The 20,309-nt window shown below is 40.4% G+C and overlaps 1 protein-coding gene across 17 annotated transcripts in view; it reads left to right on the top strand.

Moving 5' to 3' along the window:
* SYNE2 (spectrin repeat containing nuclear envelope protein 2) overlaps positions 1 to 20,309 on the top strand; it is a 374,252-nt gene that overhangs the window by 287,541 nt on the left and 66,402 nt on the right. For 16 of the 17 annotated variants that reach the window (XM_037984103.2, XM_037984105.2, XM_037984100.2 and 13 more), the window contains 7 exons: positions 1,110 to 1,242; positions 2,497 to 2,679; positions 3,095 to 3,241; positions 4,931 to 5,107; positions 7,261 to 7,416; positions 13,748 to 13,900; positions 20,133 to 20,303. In XM_037984103.2, coding sequence (XP_037840031.2) covers positions 1,110 to 1,242; positions 2,497 to 2,679; positions 3,095 to 3,241; positions 4,931 to 5,107; positions 7,261 to 7,416; positions 13,748 to 13,900; positions 20,133 to 20,303 — 1,120 coding nt within the window. The other variant, XM_037984118.2, reaches the window with a different exon arrangement.

Genomic DNA, 20,309 nt, shown 5'->3' on the forward strand with positions numbered 1-20,309 from the left:
CTTTTAAATAAATTTGCCAGACTAAAGAAGACATATCTCGTAAAGCCCATCTCACATATGGACTTCATAGGCCATTCTCAGTTCAGAGTCAAGGAAAGGTTTGTGTGATAATAAATATAAATAAATAAATAATTTTATTTATTTATTTTTTGAGACAGGGTCTCACTCTGTTGCCCAGGCTGGAGTGCAGTGGCATGATCATGGCTCACTGTAGCCTTGACCTCCTGGGCTCAAGTAATCTTCCCACCTCAGCCTCCCTAGTACCTTGAACCACAAAGCACATGCCACCACGCCTGGCTAATTTTTGTATTTTTTGTAGTGATGGGGTTTTGCCGTGTTGCCCAGGCCTGTCTCAAATTCCTGGACTCAAGCCATCCTCCCACCTTGGTATCCCAAAGTGCTGGGATTACAGGAGTGAGCCACTGTGCCTGGCCTATATTTTTAATATGAACACATTTATAGAAGATATTTGATGAATAAAAATCTCTGCCCCTTCATTGGGTGTACTTTTGTATAGCTGTAATAAGAAATAAAACAGAATGCTTTAGACTTCCTAATTGTTCTTTTTTTTTTTTTTTTTTTGGAGACAGAGTCTTGCTCTGTCGCCCAGGCTGGAATGCAGTGGCGCAATCTTGGCTCACTGCAACCTCCACCTCCCGGGTTCAAACAATTCTCCTGCCTCAGCCTCCTGAGTAGCTGGGACTACAGACATGTGCCACCATGCCTGGCTATTTTTTTGTATTTTTTAGTAGAGACGGGGTTTCACCATGTTGGTCAAGCTGGTCTCAAACTCCTGACCTCAGGCAATCCACCCTTCTCAGCCTCCCAAAGTGCTGGGATTACAGGCGTGGGCCACCGCATCTGGCCTAAAATCCTCATTGTTCTTGCTAAGCTGTAATGAAGAGAGTCCTAGAAAATGCCAGGGGCGTCAGACTTGGGGCATGGTATAAAACATGATATAATCCTTATTAACGTCACGATATTCTGAATGTTAGGACTAATCAACATAGGAAAACATATAATAAAATAAGAAGACAATTTGCTGGTGATGCATATCATTATCAGAGTATGTTTCTAATCTGCCTTCTCTCTCACTTTGCTCCTGTTAGTTATAGCAGAGATTCGGATCAGTTAACCAAGTGGTTGGAATCTTCCCAGCATACTCTGAATTACTGGAAAGAACAGTCCCTCAATGTGCCTCAGGACTTGGATACAATCAGAAGCAACATCGACAATTTTTTTGTAAGTCGTAATAGCATATTACTGGCCAGAAATAAATATCAAGGAAAAAACATCAGGGTTAATGTGATAGTCTTTCGTATTTATTTGTGGATAAGGGATAAAACTTGGGCAAATAGTAGCTGTATTCTTCAAACCTAGAACTGTTTATACTGTTCATTCATTTATAATGATAAAATATATTTTTAATCGACCCTATAAAATATATATAAATTTAAAACTTGCACTGGGTGCAGTGGCTCATGCCTGTAATCCCAGCACTTTGGGAGGCCAAGATGGGTGAATCAACTGAGGTCAGGAGCTCGATACCAGCCTGACAAACATGGAGAAGCCCCGTCTCTACTAAAAATACAAAATTAGCCGGACGTGGTGGCGCATGCCTGTAGTCCCAGCTCCTCGGGAGGCTGAGGCAGGAGAATCACTTGAACCTGGGGGGTGGAGGTTGCAGTGAGGCAAGATGGTGCCATTGCACTCCAGCCTGGGCAACAGGAGTGAAACTCAGTCTCTAAAAACTTGCACTTACATAGGTCATGTTTTACAAATACAAAGAATACAAGACCCAGAAACAACTTTATAAGGTTACTAACTTATAAATGTTTAACATTAATAAAGGCATAGTTTTAAATTATTGTAAACAAAATTCATATTTCTACTAAAAAACTTTTGTTCCATTGTTTTGAGATTTTTTTGGAAAAAAATTCAAAAAATATCCCCCAAATTTTGGGGGAAATAAAAAGGTATTACTCTTGTAATATAATTACGTAATGATTATTGGTCAATGCACTTATGAAACATAGTCTTTTCCATTAGACTTTTCTTGTTTTTTTTCCATTTTTCATACTTTGTAGCTGTGGTTACTCACTTTGGTATTAAAATATAAATGTTTTCAACATACTTGAAAGAATCTCTACATAGGAAAGATTTAAATATTTTAATTACAAACTTGTTTCAATTAATTCATTTAATATGCACTTTGTGTTGGGTTCCATAGTTTATTGTAAAACTTAACCATTTAAATAATGACTTATTTTTAAAAATACTAACCCACTGGGTGAGAAGCTTCTTGAGGGGTGTGCATTCCATCTCTTTTGTTCCCCATTGTGTATATAATGCCGACAGTAGGAAAAAGGGGTGTGTGTGTGTGTGTATACACATTCAAATATTTACTATGTTTAATTGTTACTAGCCAGTTATTCTGACTCTTAGTTTCTGCTATATTTAAATTTTAAGTTTCTAAATTTTAAAACTCTCCTTTAGGAGTTTTCAAAAGAAGTTGATAAAAAGTCCTCCTTGAAGACTGCTGTTATAAGTACCGGGAACCAGCTTCTTCACCTGAAGGAAACTGATACAGCTACGCTGAGAGCTTCTTTAGCACAGTTTGAACAAAAATGGACAATGCTCATAACTCAACTTCCAGATATTCAAGAAAAACTTCACCAGGTAAGTCTTTAGAGCCTCGGCATTTGAATTAATGTTCACTTGTTAGCTCACAACTCTTTTGAAATTATTTCTCTGACTCAATAATTTTCATTGACACTACCTATTTTTCTCTGGCACCAGTGAATATAGGTCTTAATTACTGGACCCTCCTCCAATGGGATTTTTCTTAAGAGAGAAATCAGGCTTAATTACTTTATTTCTCAGTTTATCTTTGCCACTGTGTTAGTTTATGTGAAGGTCATTGTCATTGTTTTGGGGTCGCTTATTCTAAGTTTGAATGCTGGGTTTGTTTTTTTGAGTAACCTGCGTAATTATATAGCAAGACCTTTTATCAAACCAGATATCATCTTTAGTGAAGCCCTGATTCATTTTGTTAACTGCAGGCAATTAAACAGAAATCATTTTGTTCTCACAGCTTCAAATGGAGAAATTGCCATCTCGTAAAGCAATCACAGAAATGATTTGCTGGATGAACAATGTGGAGCATCAAACTTCAGATGAAGACTCCGTGCATTCACCAAGTTCTGCATCTCAAGTTAAACATCTTCTTCAGAAGCACAAGGTAATTATGCAAAAGGAGCAGAAGTCTTTTCATTGAAACAAGAAGGCTAATCAGTTAGAGGGGTAATGCTGGACAAAGGGACACGTAGGATATAATTTCGAAAAATGAATTCTAGGGGTAGGAAACTGGCGTGGTGGATGATTCTAGAGAGATGTTAGTAGACTTGCTTTTATTCTGCTTAAATTCCTTTTGCCAGCCCCCATCACCGCAGGACAACCCAAGCAAGCTTTTAACAGACTTTCATCTCATCTTTTTATCCCCACCCCACTGCCCCCACTAACCACGGGCTCTGCCTGACAGAGTGATTTTGATTCCTTAACTGTTCTTGGTGCTCTCCCTCATCATGCTGTGTACATGCTGCACCTTCCACCTGGAATGCCAGGGCCCATGTTTAACTGTATACGTCCTCTTAGTCATCCTTCCAAAGTCAGCTCGAGTTGTCCTCATTTGGAAATCCACCCCTGACTCTCCCAGCCAGACTAGGTGACTTTCCTGGATTAGATGTCTCCATCATGCTATTAGTATCTCCCATCATGCATTATTATAATTATTGGTTTGCTTGCCTGTCTCCCCACCTTGACTGAGCTTCTTGAGACCAGGGGCTGTCCTTCACCTCACTAAAATATAGCACGCCTATCCCAATACCTGCCTTCCTCTAACAGGTGTTAATGAAATGTTCTTTTGAGTAAGAGAATGAGTAAGAAAAAATTGAGATCCTTCTACAAAGAGATATAAATGTGGCCTTCTCTGTGATATTTAATTTCAAGTAGATTTAATATTTCATGAGCCACACGCAAACATGTATTGTGTGCTCAACAGTATGCTGGCCACTGGGAATACAAAGATGAGTGACACGTGTGGTCCATTGCTTTAAGACCATGCAGGCTGATGGAACTAGCTTCTGGTAGGCAGAACATGAATGGCTTAATCACCAAGCATGATATTAGCAGAAGATTTTGTTTTTATGTACCATCACATCCTAACTTCAGTGTGTTGTAAAATCTTTGAAAAGTCTACACATGTGTATTCTCACAGGCTGTAGCAACCTAGCACATACCACATGGCTGTCACCCCTGGGTGTCTCCAAAAGAGCTTCTAGAGCTTGCAAAGATGAAATCAATAAATGACAGGTTTGGCAGAAATGTTGTTGGCCCTGCGTGGGTTTAGGATTGCTGTACAACTTAAAGCCACCCAGACTTTCTAAAGCCACCTGAGAGGCCTTTACCTATCCCCGAAGGAACAGGGAAGCTGCCTAAATGACAGAGTTCCTTAAAGGTGTCCTGGGTTTTCTGAGAGAGCTTTTCCTTCCTGTTTCCCATCTGGTTGTTTCCATGAGCCCTCAGGATGGCCCTGAATTCCCGCACAGCTCACGGGCAGCCTCCCCTAGGAAGCTTTGTCATATCCTGGGTCCTGATTTGGGTTCAGATGATAGCAACTGCCACACACAGTGCACCTCTGACTTTTCAGCCTATTTGAAAGTAATGCATCTCTGTGTAATTCCCCAAAAGAATCTCTACTCCAATAAAGCCAACTCCTGGTGTAGGTTGGGGAGGGTAGAAAGGAACTCCTAACAGGTACCCCTTGATTAATGGATGGGAGCTTGGCGTCCCCTTGAGTACATAAAGGGAAATCCAGTTGATCTGACCAACTTTCATGACTGCTTTGGGTGTTTAACTTTGCTTATTTTAGGAGTTTAGAATGGAAATGGACTATAAACAGTGGATAGTGGACTTTGTTAACCAGTCGTTACTTCAACTAAGCACCTGTGATGTAGAAAGCAAGCGCTATGAAAGAACGGAGTTTGCAGAGCACCTGGGGGAGATGAACCGCCAGTGGCACCATGTACATGGAATGCTGAATAGAAAGGTGTGTTCCTGGGTCACAGCTGGATGTGTGGTTTGGCCTTTATAAAATACACTCTCTGAAAAATCAAAAAAGACGTTCAATTAGTTGACTAACTGATTGCTAAGCCTAATAATCATCTCAACCATAGCCCTTTTATAAATCCTATGTTTTAGCATTCTCCATTGGTACCTATAAGATAATATGAAAATAGTTCTTATATTTGAGATTTCTTAGTGGGAAATTGAGCGAGGCAAGCGAAGAGGAGGAATTTTATTTAGGAACATGTCAAGTATTATGTCAGGCTCCTAAATGATCAGAGATTTTACATTTTCTATGAAAGCAGATGTTCAAAAGGTGCAAAGCTATTTCAGCTTTGAAAAGATTTATGAAAAGAAAGAAAAATGCATGTGGCTTTTGGTAGATTTTTCACTCCGTGACTCTTGAAAAGATTTGGAAAACTTATTCCTGGAAAAATACTTTACATATAATCATAATGATAATTGGTGTGTTTACTGTGTAGAGAATGCATACAAATGAATTTACACAATTAAGAAACAAGTACATGAATGGACAAAGGACATGAACAGACAATTCACAAAAGAGGAAATTATAGTTAGCAAATAAACATGGAAAGATATCATTAGCAGATACTCAAACACTGTGTAACATAATGCACTTAATTACATTAGAAAAAAAAATCAGAGGAGGACAAAACCCAAAGCTGTCACGTTCATACATTGCTGATAATGGCTTAAGTACTCTCTTGGAAAGCATTTGGAAAATTTAAAGAACCGTAATAATAATCTTATCACTTAACCAAGCAAGTCACCTCTTACACATTTGAGTAGATAGTCCTTCAAAAAAGAAAATGATGCGCAGAGTGTTCAATTCAGCATCATTTACAGCAGTGAAAAGGTACCATGCCTTAATTCGCACTGTCGGGGAATAATTAATCAAATTATACTGTATTAATTTGATGAAACATTGGGGCAGCCTTTTTTTATTTTTATTTTTTGAAACGAATTCTTGCCCTGTTGCCCAGGCTGCAGTGCAGTGGTGTGATCTCAGCTCACTGCAACCTCCACCTCCCGAAATTCATGCAATTGTCTCAAGCCTCTCAAATAGCTGATATTATAGGTGCCTGCCACCACGCCCAGCTAATCTTTGTATTTTTAGTAGAGTCGGGGGTTCACCATGTTGGTCAGGCTGGTCTCGAACTCCTGACCTCAAGTAACACACCCACCCCGGCCTCCCAAAGTGCCAGGATTATAGGCATGAGCCACTATGCCTGGCTGGGCAGCCTTTTAAAATTATGTCATGACAGGCCAGGCGCAGTGGCTTATGCCTGTAATCTCAGCACTTTGGGAGGCCGAGGCAGGCAGATCACGAGGTCAGGAGTTCAAGACCAGCCTGACCAACATGGCGAAACCCCGTCTCTACTAAAAAAATACAAAAATTAGCTGGGCGTGGCAGCATGTGCCTGTAACCCCAGCTACTCGGGAGGCTGAGGCAGGAGAATCACTTGAACCTGGAAGGCGGAGGTTTCAGTTAGCCAAAATTGCGCCATTGCACTCCAGCCTGGGTGACAGAGTAAGACTCTGTCTCCAAAAAAAAAAAAAAAAAAAAAAAATTGTGATGACACAGTACTTATAAGGTATTGTAAAAAAAGAATATAAAAATGTATGTATATTATAATTATGACCTAATAAAAAAATTATTATGAATGAGAGGAATCACAGACATTAAAGACAATGATTATTTTATTGAATTGATAAATTATTTATTATTGATATCGGTAGAAATTTTTAAGAACTCTATTGCAGAAATTCTGAAGAAAGAAATTTTTCTTACACTTTGCATATATTAATAGATGACTCAATGAAAAATATCAAATGTTAGTAACATTTTATTTTGTTCACATCTGAAACTCACAACAGCTGCCTTTCTCAGCAGATTAGTTTTCACCTGAAATATGATATTTTTTTTCTAAGAGGAGCTTTAATTCTGTTTTCTGATTTATGAATCTTTATTTCAAAAGTTATCAGCATCTTATTACATGAAATATTAGAAATTTGAGAAGGAACAAAATTGTTTTTTAAAAAATAACATCATGGCATTTACCTTTTAAAACATAAATTTTAACATTTTTTGTAATTGTTAAATTCGTCACTTAGATACAACATTTAGAACAACTTCTGGAAAGTATCACTGAGAGTGAAAATAAAATACAGATTTTGAACAACTGGATGGAAGCACAAGAAGAGAGACTGAAAACTTTACAAAAACCTGAAAGTGTGATCTCAGTGCAGAAGCTGCTCCTGGACTGTCAGGTGAGGAAGGGAACAATGTCCCGCCCAACCCTTGAACTGGGGCAACTCGGTCACCTCTCTTGCCCCAAGGATAAGTTGCTGTAGTTTGTGGAGACTCTCTTCCAGCTCCCCTATATTTACTTATTTTCTTATGTCAATTAGATAATGACCCATGGGTTTTACGAAATTGCGAAGTGCCATTTTTTATGATAAGCAGAAAAATGTATTTTCACGGTTACAGTATTGCTCTCTTAAGAGTTTTGAGTAGTACTCTTGGGGAAAAATGCTCAAAGGGAATTTTGATTTAAATGCTTTCCAGTTTTCCATCTGTTTAATCATTTTTCCCAGTGTTCACAAAATTACTCTAAAGGTTTCATTATTTTTAGCATTTCATTCTGTGTTTTTTCAGAGGAAAATGATTTTCTTCTACCTATCATGCACTGTGTTTTAAAAAGTTCACTTGTCCCTTGGAACCTCTGTCTGAATCACATTGGGCTTGAGGGTGTTGTCCATTGTTCAGCTGTGCTTTGCTGAATCACTCAGTCTTTGCACATTGATCCTGCTTTAGCACTGTCTTTATGACTGCTGCCCATTCAAAGCACCTCTGCCATCGCCATCATGGCAGGCAGCACGCGCTGTGCTGTTTCTGCACTTCCTGTTTGACGGCCTTGCAATAGTCACTGTCAGGACTGGAAAGTCTGGCCGGACCGCATTTCTACTGAGGAGGTTAGGGGATAGCACTGGACGTAAATGTGAGCAGCAGCAGCACCGTAAGAGGCTTTTTCACATGCTCATATCCTGTACCCACCTCCCCATGAGCCGTCTCCACTTTAGCCTTCTGACAGCCACCCTGGAGTCAGTGTGCTTCCTTCACTGGAAGCCTACATTCCGCAGCCTGGTGCTGAACTGTCCCCTAGCAGGTGGTTCTTTCCAGAGCCCAGAAGGTGTTTTCATGCGTGTCGCTACCTCCGGTTTCTCATTAGGTGCTCTCGACTTACTCCTTACTGTCTGGCCAGTCTGTCTCAATTAGGCCGGCTTCCTTCAGACCACCCTCGGTGCAGGCCTGTCTCATGCAGCTGCTTCCAGCCCACTTGCCAGCCTCCCCCCTCATTTCCTTCTGATTCATTCTCCACATTGCTGCAGAGGGATATTTCTGAAATGCAACGGGTCACAGCCATCTCCATTTGAAAATCCTCCAGTGGCTCCAGATTGACCACAGAACGAAGTTCACATGTTTTAGAATGACATTCTCGTCCCTCACCTACAAAGAGTTGCAAATATACCTAAGTCAAGCGAGTCTTACACAGTTGGTTCTCTTTTTGATAGATAATTGTAGCCACTGAACAAGGGTTGAAATGGATTAAGTTTAGCTATGCTTCCCACAACCTCACTACCAAGTTGTAAAAAAACAAATTCCAGACACAATGCCACCATCTATAAAAACAGATTAGCAAGCAAGCTCTAAAAATACTTTATATAAGTTCAGCAAAGCCTCTCTGTCCTCTTTAGTGCACCAACCACCGCTTTGCATGAAAGACAGACATAGTAATATTCCAGAAACAAGCGTCCATTATTTCTATGGCCAACATTGGGCAACCAGAATCCTTGGAGTTTAAAACTGGATACAAAAACCACATAAGGACTTACCTTAGGGATTATTGCACCGGGTGAAGGCAACAGGCTATGCCCAGTTCTTATAGCCTGTTCGAGTGGGGGTGGAAATTGTATCTACAGTAGTTTAGCCAATCCATAGATCTTGAGTACATGAAATTTACCAGTGAGAACCCATTTCTCATATTCATTATGTTATTTAATAAGCCATTAAGGCCAGGTGCAGTGGCTCATGTCTATAATCCCAGCCCTCTGGGAGGCCGAAGTGGGAGAATTGCTTGAGTCCAAGAGTTCGAGACCAGCCTAGGCAAGATGGTGAGACCTTGAATCTACAAAAAATTATTTAAAAATTAGCCGAGCATGGTGGTGCATGCCTGTAGTCCCAGCTACTCAAGAAACTAAGGGAAGAGTATCTTTTGAGCCCAGGAATTCAAGGTAACAGTGAGCTATGATCATGCCACTGCAGTTCGACCTGGGTGTCAAAGCAAGACCCCATCTCTAATAATAATAATAATTCATTAATTTTACCAATAGAAAACCATTTCTAACATTCACTCTGCTCATTAGAAAAATGACTAGTGTTGACTGAGACAAGGAGCTTTAAAAGAAATTTACAGACGTGCCTGGCCAGCATCATTCCTTGTCAGTCCCCATTTGCCTCTGTGCCATTACATTTGCAGCTGATTGCAGAATTATTTCTACCTCCCTCCCCTTGCCCCCACCATCCACACACAGGTTCTCCTCTGCTTTTGTCAGACTCAGTCAAAGCACCCTGACCCTCTCCCTCACCACATGCCCACTAACTGTGCCTTCCTACCAACTCCCACATTTCCATTAGCTCATTTCTTCCTATTTTAAATTTTTATGCTGCTTCTTGGATGCCTCTTTGTAAAAGGCCATAAAGAAGGCAGAGATGGAAGCAAATAAATAAAACAGGCTTCCCTAGCACCCCACGTAGCATCACGTGTCAGAGACTATATTGGACTCATCTGTCCACAGGTCTGTCCTCTCCCAGACTGTGGGTTTCTCAAGGCAGGCTGGCACATCAGCAGGCCTGTTATACCTGTCACTGCCTGTGAAATTCATAGGTGCTTAATAGTTGCTTGAATGTATCTATTAGTGGACCTAAAAGGCTGCTTTTCTATAAATATTAATTTCTCTCTCTCTCTTTTTTTTTCCACTATTCTTTGCATATAATAACTAAAATGAGACCAGGTGCAGTTGCTCACACCTGTAATCCTAGCAATTTGGGAGGCTAAGGCAGAAGGATCACTTGAGGCCAGAAGTTCAAAACCAGCCAGGGCAACACAACAAGACCCAGTCTCTACAAAAAAAAAAAAAAAAAAAAGTTATTTGGGCATAGTGTTGTACACCTGTAATCCTAGCTGCTTGGGAGCCTGAAGCAGGAGGATCACTTGAGCCCAGGAGTTCAGGGTTCGAGCAGTAAGCCATGATCACGCCACTGTACTCCAGCCTGGGTAAGACCCCATCTCTAAAAAAACAAAACAAAAAGAAAGAACTGAAAAAAAGGAAAAGAAAATGATGAAAATGATTGATGTATACTTTAATGACTTCTCCCAGGGTAGAATGCTTCAGTTCAGGTAAGCTTCCTAAAGTGGCTTTACTCTAGAAAAGTTAAGGATTGGAGTTGATGAAACATGAAGACATTAGGATTTGAAATATTCTGAAGGGCTTCTAAAAGTCATTGGTGACTGGGAAAAGGCCACGTTTGACATATTATAATTATCAAGGCAAATTGTGTAGTTGACTAGAGTGGGGAGGTTTGAGATGAGGTTGTTAATCCCTCAAGTTTGATGCCTCTATATATAAGCAAGCACAGCTTCTTAAAGAACTATGTTCATGGTAAAGTCAGAGGAATTTAGGTATTTTAAAAATATTTAACACTGGTTCTCACAGAATAGAAAAACAGGACTTGCAAATTCTAGTCAATCTCCATAATTAGCAAAAGATTGTTTTTAATTCTACCCTGATTTATATGTAGCAAATTAGAATTTAAAGTAAGACATTAATTTGCTGGTGAAGTGGGAGTTGGGAAACTTGAAGGGTACTGTTAGGCCTCAGTGAAGCAAGGTCAGATGACAGGACCACTGGGCCAAATCCGTATTATTCTGCAGAGCAAAAGAAACAAGCAGCCCCACCATGTGTGGGTGTTCGTGTGCTGCTGTTGCCGTGGCTTTTGTTTGTTTGTTTGTTTGTTTTTGATACAGTCTCACTCTGTCACCCAGGCTGGAGTGCAGTGGTGCAGTCATAACTCACTGCAGCCTTATGCTCCTAGGCTTAAGAGATCCTCCTACGCTGGGCGCAGTGGCTCACGCCTGTAATCCCAGGACTTTGGGAGGCCGAGGCAGGCGAATCACTTGAAGTCAGGAGTTCGAGACCAGCCTGGCCAACATGATAACCCCCATCTCTACTAAAAATACAAAAATTAGCTGGGCATGGTGGCACATGCCTGTAGTCTCAGCTACTTGGGAGACTGAGGCAGGAAAATGGCTTGAATCCCGGAGGTGGAGTTTTCAGTGAGCCAAGATCATCCCCACTTAAGTCTGGGTGACAGAGCAAGACTCTGTCTCAAAAAAAAAAAGGATCCTCCTGCCTCAGCCTCTCAAGTAGCTGGGACTACAGGCGCGTGCCACCACACCCAGCTAATTTTTGTATTTTTTTTGTAAAGACAGAGTTTTGTCATGTTTCCCAGGCTGCTCTCAAACTCCTGGGCTCAAGTGATCCGCCTGCCTTGGCCTCCCAAAGTGCTGAGATTACAGGCATGAGCCACCATGCCCAGCATGGCTGTTGTTTATGCTGCCATTTTTGAAGTGTGTGTGTGTGTGTGTGTGTGTGTGTGTGTGTGTGTGTGTTATTTCCTTTTGTCTGCTATGTAGTCATTTCTCATCAGTTTCCTTTAAATTATCGGGGAATTATGACAGCTTATTAGTAAATAAGTGTTTTAAGAAATCTCTAGTTAGTTGAGCCTTTAGGAGAGACTGTTTTATAAATTGAAAGAAAGAAAGTGATTGAATATTCTTAAAGTGTTTTCAGTTATAACTTTGCAGATGAAAAAAGTTAGATTTAAACCTGTGATAAAAGAAACATGCTAATAAATAAGGCTGTCAGGGTGTGAGGGAGCGAGTTAGGGTGGCAGAGATGGACAGAGGCAGCAGCTGACTGAATCTCATTGGCAAAGGCTATTTCAGAGAAGCCGTTTTGTTTCCTGGGCGCCTTTGTAACCAGTCCAGAAGAAGAATATTTCATAAATTCACCCACATGTTAGTATGGGTGGATGGTTACGACAGTGAGAGGTTTTCTGTTAATATGCTATATATTCATGTGGCTCTAAATTCTAAAAGCATAGAGGGTCATATAGTGGAAAATTCCTCCAGCTCCATTCTCTCGTCATCCATTCTTACTCCCAACCCTAGCCTAGTTTCTTATGGAACAGATTTATTTTCCCTTTTTCTACTTTCCAGTCCAGAAGATCCCTGACATTCATTGATTTAGAGTTTGTGATTTCCACATTCCAAGAGTGACCTGAGGGCTCCTCACATGTGGTAATCTGGCAGTTTTGCTGGACTGGATTTCAGTGCTCCGCTGTGAGGCTAGCACGAGGGAGCTCGTCCCTCACCAGGGTACAAACCCAACCACCTGCTCAGCTACCCCATGCCCACGAGGCACTCATGTTTCTCTTTCCTTATGGACCATGTAGTGATTCTTACAAAGGATTAAAAAAAAAAAGCTGGGATCCTCATCCTAAGCAATTTTCAAGAGAGAAATAAAATATGAGCGAAGGGTCGTTAACTTGAGGCCATACATTCAGAACACATGCATCTGGATAGAAATGTAATGCTAAAGAAAGTATGCAGAAGCGTGTCCCAAATTAGTGAATTGGGAGACTTGAGGGAAATTCATAATGAATCCCTCTGAATGCCAAAGATCTCTTGTGTTTTCCAGTAGTTTTGTAATGAGCATGTAATGCTTTAATAATTTTTTAAAAGTTTAAACTTTTTCCAAGTTGGATTTCAACTGCAGTCCTGAGAAGGACAAATAAGCAGCTCCTACCGTCCTTCCTCTAAGTAGAATGGCAGTGTTGCTGCTGGCCTCATTCATCTCTGTTTTCGGACCGCTGGCTCCATGGTGTCCTTTGTAGTAGAGGGATCCTGTAGGTTTTTAAAAATGTGTCTATAAAGAGTAGACCAGGTCAAGGTGCCTCTTATGAGTGAATTAATAAACTAAGAGATAGAAAATGATTAAAGTTATTACTGAACTACCAACAGTTGTATCGTCTGTCATTTATATGATGCTACATGGTTTAAAGGCACCTTCCTGCTTGTGATTTTATTTGAGTTCTCAGCTTGGCCTTGGTACACATGGTGTGGGGTATCATCACTTTTTCCAAATGAAAAAATGGAGACGCATAGGTTTGATGACTTACGCCTGGTCAAACAGCCAGTGCAGGGCAGACGTGGAATGGGGACCAGATCTCAGACCAGCATCCTTTCTGCTCTGCCATGATGGTTCAGACGTGTTGCCTAGATTCTCCTAAAATACAGACTTGTGTCATATGTAATTGAACTAAGAGTATTATGATTTAAATGTCTTTGATGTAATGCTATTTAATTATATAATCTAATGGCATTTTTACTTGGAAAGAGTGAACACCTGTCTCTGACACCTTATTGTTTGTTTTCTAATATTGTGCATTGAAAACCTTTTCCTGTTACCCTTCCAGGATACAGAAAATCAACTTGCAATTAAATCCAAAGCACTGGATGAGTTGAAACAAAGTTATCTGACTTTGGAGAGTGGGGCAATGCCATTGTTAGAAGATACAGCATCCCGAATTGATGGGTTATTTCAAAAGAGAAGCGGTGTTCTCACTCAGGTACTAGAATTCATTTGAAATGTGCTATTTCTCTTCACTTTTTTTTTTTTTTTTTTTTGAGACAGAGTCTTGCTCTGTTGCCCAGGCTGAAGTGCAGTGGCCGGATCTCGGCTCACTGCAAGCTCCGCCTCCCGAGTTTACACCATTCTCCTGCCTCAGCCTCCCGAGTAGCTGGGACTACAAGCGCCCGCCACCTCGCCCAGCTAGATTTTTGTATTTTTTAGTAGAGACGGGGTTTCACCATGTTAACCAGGATGGTCTCGATCTCCTGACCTCGTGATCCGCCCGTCTCGGCCTCCCAAAGTGCTGGGATTACAGGTGTGAGCCACCGCGCCCAGCCACATATTCTTCTTTTATTTTATTTGTTGTTGTTGTTGTTTTCGTCCTTTAGTCGTGGAGACTCTATACCAAACACTGAAAAGTTGCTGAGAAAAATAAGTGAAGTAAGTTAGAGAGAAGCATTACAAGTCCCATTTTATGCACTGAATAATTAGAGGAAAAGCCACCAATTCCAACGTCATGGACAGGCTGCAAATCCACATAGTTATCTTTGTTTTGTCTAATGTACTCACACAGACATAAATATCTCCATACCCCAAACCCAACAGAGTATCTGGCATTGTTTCCTGGCAAGATACACAGAAACAGTGATGAACCAGTGTCTCCATGTTCAGGGAGCTGCCTCAGGGAGGAAGTGATCCTGTGTCCTGCAGCCTCTCTGAGCTAGGAGCATAGTCAGCTCCAGGAGGACTCTAAAGGTTGAAAGAAACACTACATGGTGTTGAAGAGGGAGTATAAAGGAAGAAAGCGGGCAAGACATCTAATAATCTTACAAAAGGCATGTCAGTGTCAGCATTTTACCCCTTCCAGGAGGAGGGCACCAAAAGAGAGCAAACTCAGGCATCTCTCGACATTGCAACCTTGACATTTTCCCAGAACAGAGGAAGAGAACTAAAAATACTAACCGATTATACCAATCAATTGGTATAATCTATCAATGGTATAATCTATACCATCAATTACAGATGTGTCCATGTTTCCTAGAGAACCTTCATTGTGGATTGTCACCTACTAAAATCTACTTTCAACCATTTGTACCAAGAGGTGATAGGGAATAACCTGCACAAAATCCATAGGCAACACTCAGCCTCATTCCTCAGTCCCCATTCCCCCAGGAATCTAGCAGAAAAATAGGGATGAGCTTATTCAGTCATTTGTTAAGCATACATTGTGTGAGGTACTTTGCTCACTGCCCGGGTTACAAAGATAAACAAGAAAATAAATGAATCCTACCCTCAAAGAGCTCATAGGCTAGTGGAAGAAACACACGTGAACAGATAATTACAATATGATAAAAATATATAGAGAAAATTAAATGATATAATGCATGTGAAAACATGCAGATAGTACTGTCATAAGGATAGACATATATATACTTGGAATGGAATTGAGAGTCCAGAAATAAGCCCTCACATTTATAGTCAATTGATTTTCAACAAGGATTCTGAGACAATTTAATGAGGGAAAACATTTTCTTGAAAAATGGTGCTGGTACACCATATATCCACATGTAAAATAATGAAGTTAGACCTCTACATTCGTACAATATACAAAAATTAACTCAAAATAGATCAAAGGCATAAATGCAGGCCAGACATGGTGGTTCATGCCTGTAATCCCAACACTTTGGGACACTGAGGTGGGAGATCATTTGAGGCAAGGAGTTCAAGACTAGCCTGGGCAACACAGCAAGACCCCCATTTGTATTGAAAAGAAAAAAGATGTAAGTATTAGAGCTAAAAGTATAAAACTGTTAGAAGAAAACATAGGTGTAAATCTTCATGACTTCGTGGATTAGGCAGGGGTTTCCTAGATATGACACCAAACTCGTAAGCCATCAAAGAAAAAAATAGATAAATTGGACTTCATCAAAACTAAACACTTTGATGTTTTAAAGCACAGCATCAAAAAAGTAAAAAAGGCAAACCACAGATTGGGAAAAAAGTATTTATAAATCATATATTTGATAAGGGACTTAAACCTAGAATATATGAAGATTTATCACAACTTGATAATAAAAGGAAAAATGACCAAATGAAAAAATTGGATACAAGCCAGGCTCAGTAGCTCAGGCCTGTAATCCCAGCACTGTGGGAGGCCGAGGTGGGCGGATTGCTTGAACTCAGCAGTTTAAGACCAGCCTGACCAACGTGGCAAAACCCTGTCTCTACCAAAAATAGAAAAAATTAGCTAGGTGTAGTGGTTAGTGCCTGTAGTGCCAGCTACTTAGGAGGCTGAGGCAGGAGGATCACCTGTGCCTGGGAGGCAGAAAGAGCAATGAGGCTAGACCACGCCACTGCACTCTAGCCTGGGCAGCACAGGGAGACCCTGTCTCCAAAAAAAAAAAAAAAGACAAATGATCTGATTAGACATTTCTGTAAAGAAGATAATACAGATGGCCAAAAAGCACATTGAAAAGATGTTCAGTGTCACTAACCATCAAGGAAATGAAAATCAACGCCACAAAGAAATACCACTTCCCACCCACTAGGATAGCTATAACAAAAAGACAGATAGTAAGAAGTGTTCATGTGGATGTGGAGACATTGTAACCCTCACAAACTGCTGGCAGGGTTCCATGGAGTTGGAAAAGAGTCTGGCAGTTCCTCAAATGGTTAAACGTAAAGTTACCATGCAACTTAGCAATTCCACTCCTCCATAGATAGCCCAAGATAAATGAAAACATGTCCACACCAAAAACTTATATGTGAATATTCATAGCATGAGTCATGATAGCCAGAAAGTGTAAACAACCCAAATGTCCATCTATTAATTAATATAAAGAAAATGTGATCTATCCATACAAAAGGAATGAAGTAGTACTGATATATACTACAACACTGATGATCTTGGAAACATTATGGTAAGTGAAAAAAGCCAGTCACAAAAGGTCACATATTGTTTGATTCTGTTTACATGGAATATCCAGAATGGACAAATCTAAAAAGACAGAAGGCAGATTAGTGGCTGGGGGAGAATGAGGAGTGACTGCTAACAGGTATGCAGTTTCTTTTCAGTCATGAAAGTGTTCTAAAATTGTGGAGATTACACATTTTAAATAGATGAATTGTATGGTACATGAATTATATCTCAATAAACTAAAAAAAAAAAAAATGCAGAAGGCGTGAGGCACAGATCATCCATCTATAAGCTGGCAAGAGTCAATGTAGGCCTGGCCCAGTGGCTCACACCTGTAATCTCAGCACTTTGGGAGGCCAAGGTAGGAGGATCGCTTGAGACCAGGAGTTCAAGAACAGCCTGTGCAACAGAGTAAGACCCCATCTCTACAAAAAGTAAATAAAGTTAGCCGGGTGTGGTGGTATGCACCTGTAATCCCAGCTATTCGGGAGTCCAAGATGGGAGGATTACTTGAGCCCAGGGGTAAACAAGAGTCAATATAGCCTAGTGTTTAAGAGCAAGGGCTTTGCAGTTTCTGCCTAAATAAGGATCCTGGCGGCACCATTTTTGATCTGTATCTTCAGTCAGGTTACTTAACATCTCTAAGCCTCGATTTTCTGGTCTGTAAAATGGGGATAACACCTACTCATTTATTTCTATCTTAATACTGATACCTATGCAGTGCTCAATAAATGCTGCCCTACTGATGACCCCAGTTTGAACATTTTGAAAATACTCCTCCGGCTTGTTTTTAGTGTAGTGAATGATGAAAGAAAATTACTTGATGATTTTCTTACCCTTTCCCTCAAATCATGTGTACTATGTCTTTTCCATGAAGCTTTATTATAAGGCCAGGAGGCCTTCAAGGTGCCAGAAGTTCCACCACCTTTATCTGTGGAAGCTGCAAAGGCCTCGTGCAACAGGAGCCATGGCAGTTCTTGTGTTGATATGTACCTGTGGGCTCTGGGATGATGCGGTACTTTGTGCTAGAATTATCGCTGCCACCCAGATAGATCTGAGATCGTTTCTGGCAAAAAATGTATATCGATGAGGAATTCCTTCCTTACCTTTCCTCTTTCTTTTTTTTTTCTTTCTTTCTTTTTTTTTTTTTTCTGGAGACAGAGTTTCACTCTTGTTGCCCAGGCTGGAGGGCAGTAGCACGATCTCAGCTCACTGCAACTTCTACCTCCCAGGTTCAAAAGATTCTCCTGCCTCAGCCTCCCGAGTAGCTGGGATTACAAGTGTGTGCCACCACGCCTGGCTAATTTTTGTATTATTAGTAGAGACAGGGTTTCACCATGTTGGCCAGGCTGGTCTTGAACTCCTGACCTCAGGTGATCCACCCACCTCAGCCTCCCAAAGTGCTGGGATTACAGCTGTGAGCCACCACACCTGGCCTTCTTCTTTATTTTCTTAACTAAATAACTTGGTTTCTTTTTCTGAGCCATCCTGCCCTTATAAAGACATTTGGCCCACATAGTTGCCATCATGAAACTCACATTTTAGCATCCGCTTTTGTTTTTATCCAGCCCTGTTTGGGCCAGAGATTGAGGAGCCTCCCTGTCACCGTGGATGTACCAGTTTTCCCTGTAGTTGTTAAGCAGAAAATAGGGTCTGAGTGCAGAGCCGTATGATTGTACCCAAAGTTCACATCACACTACCCATAAAGATGGCCTGTTGAGCCCCTATAGTGATCACATTCCATTTCAACCCAGATCCTTATTAAAAATTGAGATATAATTCACATACCATAAAATTCACCTTCTAAGGTACAGTTCAGTAGTGTTTAGCATATGCACAGAGATACGCAGCCATCACCACTGTCTCATTACAGAACATTTTCATTACTCCAAAAGAAACCTCCATACCCATTGGCAGTCACTCCCCACTTTTCCCCTTCTCCAGTCCCTGGCAGCCGCTAGTCTACCTTCTTATGGATTTACCTATTCTGGACGTTTTATATAAATAGAATCTTATGCTACGTAGCCTTTTGGATCTGGCTTCCTTCACTAAGCATAATGTTTTCAAGATCATCAGTGTTGTAGTACTCACAGTACTTCATTTCTTTTTATGGCTGACTAATTTTCCTTTGTATGGATATACCAGATTTAGTTTATCTCTTCATCAGTTGAAGAACATATGGGTTGTTTCCATTTTTAGGCTCTCATGAGTCATGCTGCTATGAACATTCGTATCAGGTTTTTATGTGAACATATGCTTTTCATTCTCTTGTGTGTATATCTAAGAGTACAATTGTTAGGTCATATGGCAACTCTATGTAATTTTTTGAGGAACTGTCTAGCTGTTTTCCACAGTGACTATACCATTTTACATTCCCACCAACAATGTGTAAGGATTCCGGTTTTTCCACATTGTCACCAGCACATTATTATCCGACTTTTTGATTATGGCCATCAAAGTGGATGTGAAATAATATCTCATTGTGGTTTTGATTTAGGTTTCCCTAATGACTGTGGATGTTAAGTATCTTTTCATCTGTTTATTGACCATTTGTATATGTTCTTTGGAGAAATGTTTAGTCACATCCTTTGCCCAATTTTTGGTTGGTGTATCTGTCTTTTTATCATTGAGTTGTAAGTTTTCTTTACATATTCTTTATTGTATCTGAGATCATTTTCTATATGCAACAAAATGCTTGGACTTTTTTCATCATTATCAGAACATAGCAGTGGACAAAATACACCCACCATTGCATTGCCTCCTGCTTTGGCACTTGCCTATTGTTTGGGTAGAGCATATTCCTCTCCAATTGGTGCTTGCTGTATAGTAATAATCAGACTTAAGTGCCAGGTACTATCTTACAATTATAATGTTGTGCTGTTGTCAGAGCATTTTCACAGACATTATTTTATTTGTGTTTTCAATTATTATCTCTGTTTTGTGGATGAGGAAACTGACTCTAGGGTTCAATAAGTTACGTAAAGTCAGAAAGCTAATAGAATATAACTGAACCTTGCACTCATAAATTCTAATACTCTGCCAGTGTTCTTTCCCTGGGCTGTCTTTTCCTAGTCTGAACTCTTTCAGTGCTGATCCTTCTGATCTTTGGGCTCTTTTTCATTCACTCATTATAAAACAGCCGTCTCTGATATTTTCTTAGGCATTGACCTACCCTTTCCACCTTCAGTTAATCACTGGTGATCCTTCAAGACTCTCAAATTGCAATAACTAAATTAGACACAATGGTAGATTCATTGGAGAGCATGTCTTCTCAGTGATTTTCTAAATCAGTACGTTTCCACTTTTTGTCTAGGTCAATCAGCTCAAAACCTCCATGCAGTCGGTTTTACAGGAGTGGAAGATTTATGATCAACTCTATGATGAAGTGAATATGATGACAATCCGATTCTGGTACTGCATGGAACACAGCAAGCCTGTGGTGTTATCGTTGGAGGCCTTGAGATGCCAGGTGGAGAACCTTCAGGTAAAT

This window comes from Chlorocebus sabaeus, chromosome 24 (genome assembly GCF_047675955.1).
Source record: "Chlorocebus sabaeus isolate Y175 chromosome 24, mChlSab1.0.hap1, whole genome shotgun sequence".
Lineage (NCBI taxonomy): Eukaryota > Metazoa > Chordata > Mammalia > Primates > Cercopithecidae > Chlorocebus > Chlorocebus sabaeus.